At 40.7% G+C, this 1,975-nt stretch overlaps 1 protein-coding gene across 1 annotated transcript; it reads left to right on the forward strand.

Moving 5' to 3' along the window:
* The first annotated feature begins 811 nt into the window (after positions 1–811).
* Positions 812–1,771, forward strand: LOC132637696 (uncharacterized). The gene has a single exon (XM_060354750.1). It carries the CDS (start codon positions 812–814, stop codon positions 1,769–1,771), a length of 960 nt encoding a protein of 319 aa, XP_060210733.1.
* The last annotated feature ends 204 nt before the right edge of the window (positions 1,772–1,975 follow it).

Genomic DNA, 1,975 nt, shown 5'->3' on the forward strand with positions numbered 1-1,975 from the left:
TTGGAGAGGAAGTGCTTCGCACTATCCCACTTTGGATTAGATTGCCTAATTTGCCTATGAACTGTTGGGGGAGCCTAACACTGAGCCGTATCGGTAGTGTACTAGGAACCCCAATCTATGCGGATGAATGTAAAACTAGTATAGAAAGGATCTCGTTTGCTAGGATCCTGGTGGAAATGGATGTCACTAGAGCTCTGCCTAATGAAATTAAAGTGCAGGATCCGGATGGACAATTATTCGTGCAAGAGATTGAATACGATTGGAAGCCGAGCTACTGTCCTAAATGTTTGAAGATTGGGCATGTATGCCAAGATCCTGTTGAGGTTAAACAAGCACCTCTGGAAAAAAGGAAAGTTGTGAGACCAAAGCACAACAAATCCATATGGCAGAAAAATGACAAAGGATCTGTTCAGCAGGCTACTACTCAGGCCCAAGTTCATATGGCTAGCACTAGTGGTACAAAGGAAATTGGTGCTAAAATAGTGCAAGCGACTGAAACTGATCAAGGTGAAGCATGGCAAGCAGCTAGGAACACATCATCAGCCAAACAGCCTAGGCAATGGAAGAATGATGCCATTGGCATGGCTAATGTATTTAGCCCACTAGCTGCAGTAGTTAATAGAGAATTGCTGAATGTTGGCTCAGAAGCGGAGATGGGGCAAAGTAGTACACGTGACAATATACCACCCTCAATTTCTATAGTATCTAGATGAAATTGGTAACATGGAACGTACGGGGGTTTAATAAAGTGTATAAGAAAAAAGAACTAAAAAAGTTTCTACTAGTGAATAAAGTGGATATAATAGCAATTATGGAGCACATGGTAATGAAGAAAGCTGCTCAAAGAATAATAAAGAAAGTAGTTCCTGGATGGGAAGCTGTTTTCAATTACCAACAAGGGGATAAAGGAAGAGTGTGGCTGTTGTGGAATGCAAGTGTGTGCGATTTTACAATGATACAGGTTCATGAACAATTCATTCATGGACTAGTGAGAGTTTATGGGTCCAATGAATGTTTCAACTTTACGGCAGTGTATGGATTGCATACTATCCCGGATAGAAAGGCGTTGTGGCATGAGTTACTGACTATTGCAAATGCAAAAACTATTCCTTGGCTTACAATGGGGGATTTCAATGCGATTATGCATATTGACGATAGATTGTTGGGATCAGCTGTGCAAGCTAATGAGATTAGTGATTTTGCTAACTATATGCAAGAGGCAAATATCATGGAGTTGAAGGCAATCGGTAGAGCTTTTACTTGGACCAATAATCATGTATTTAGTAGGATTGACAGGGGTCTAGTGAACTCATCTTGGATCCAGACGTGGTCTAACTTGGAGGTGGTTGTAATGGAGCCAGAATTCTCTGACCACTCTCCTTTATGTGTCACTATTGGAGATAGACAAACTAGAGTGGCTAAACCCTTTAAATTCTTTAATTGCATGGCAAGTCATCCTGATTTTCAGACTATAGTGCAACAGGAATGGTACAGGGGGTGGCATGCTAGTACATTACCTATGGTCTGGAGGAAACTCGGCAGGCTAAAGACAGAACTGAAGAAGCTAAATAGCACTGAATTTCAGGGGGTGGCTGACAGAATCACTGACCTGAGGAATAAATTGAAAGTAATTCAAAGTCAAATGGGAAAAGTTTCAGACTATCACGTACTGCATGATGAAGAGAAAACAGTGAGACTAGAATTGGAGAAATGGCATAACATAGAAGAGAGTGTTCTAAAGCAAAAGTCTAGAGTCAACTGGCTTAACTAGGGGATTCCAATACTTCATTCTTTCATGCTTGTATGAGGAATAGGCTTTCTCAAAATCAGATTAGAACATTAACAGCTATTGATGGTAGACTTTTGCAGAAGGATGAGGACATACAAAGTGAGATCATAGGCTTCTATCAACAACTACTGGGAACATCAGCTCACCAATTGCCAAGCATTAACTCTGATATTATGAAGCAAGGTA

The sequence above is a fragment of the Lycium barbarum genome, chromosome 4 (genome assembly GCF_019175385.1).
Source record: "Lycium barbarum isolate Lr01 chromosome 4, ASM1917538v2, whole genome shotgun sequence".
NCBI classification, from domain to species: domain Eukaryota; kingdom Viridiplantae; phylum Streptophyta; class Magnoliopsida; order Solanales; family Solanaceae; genus Lycium; species Lycium barbarum.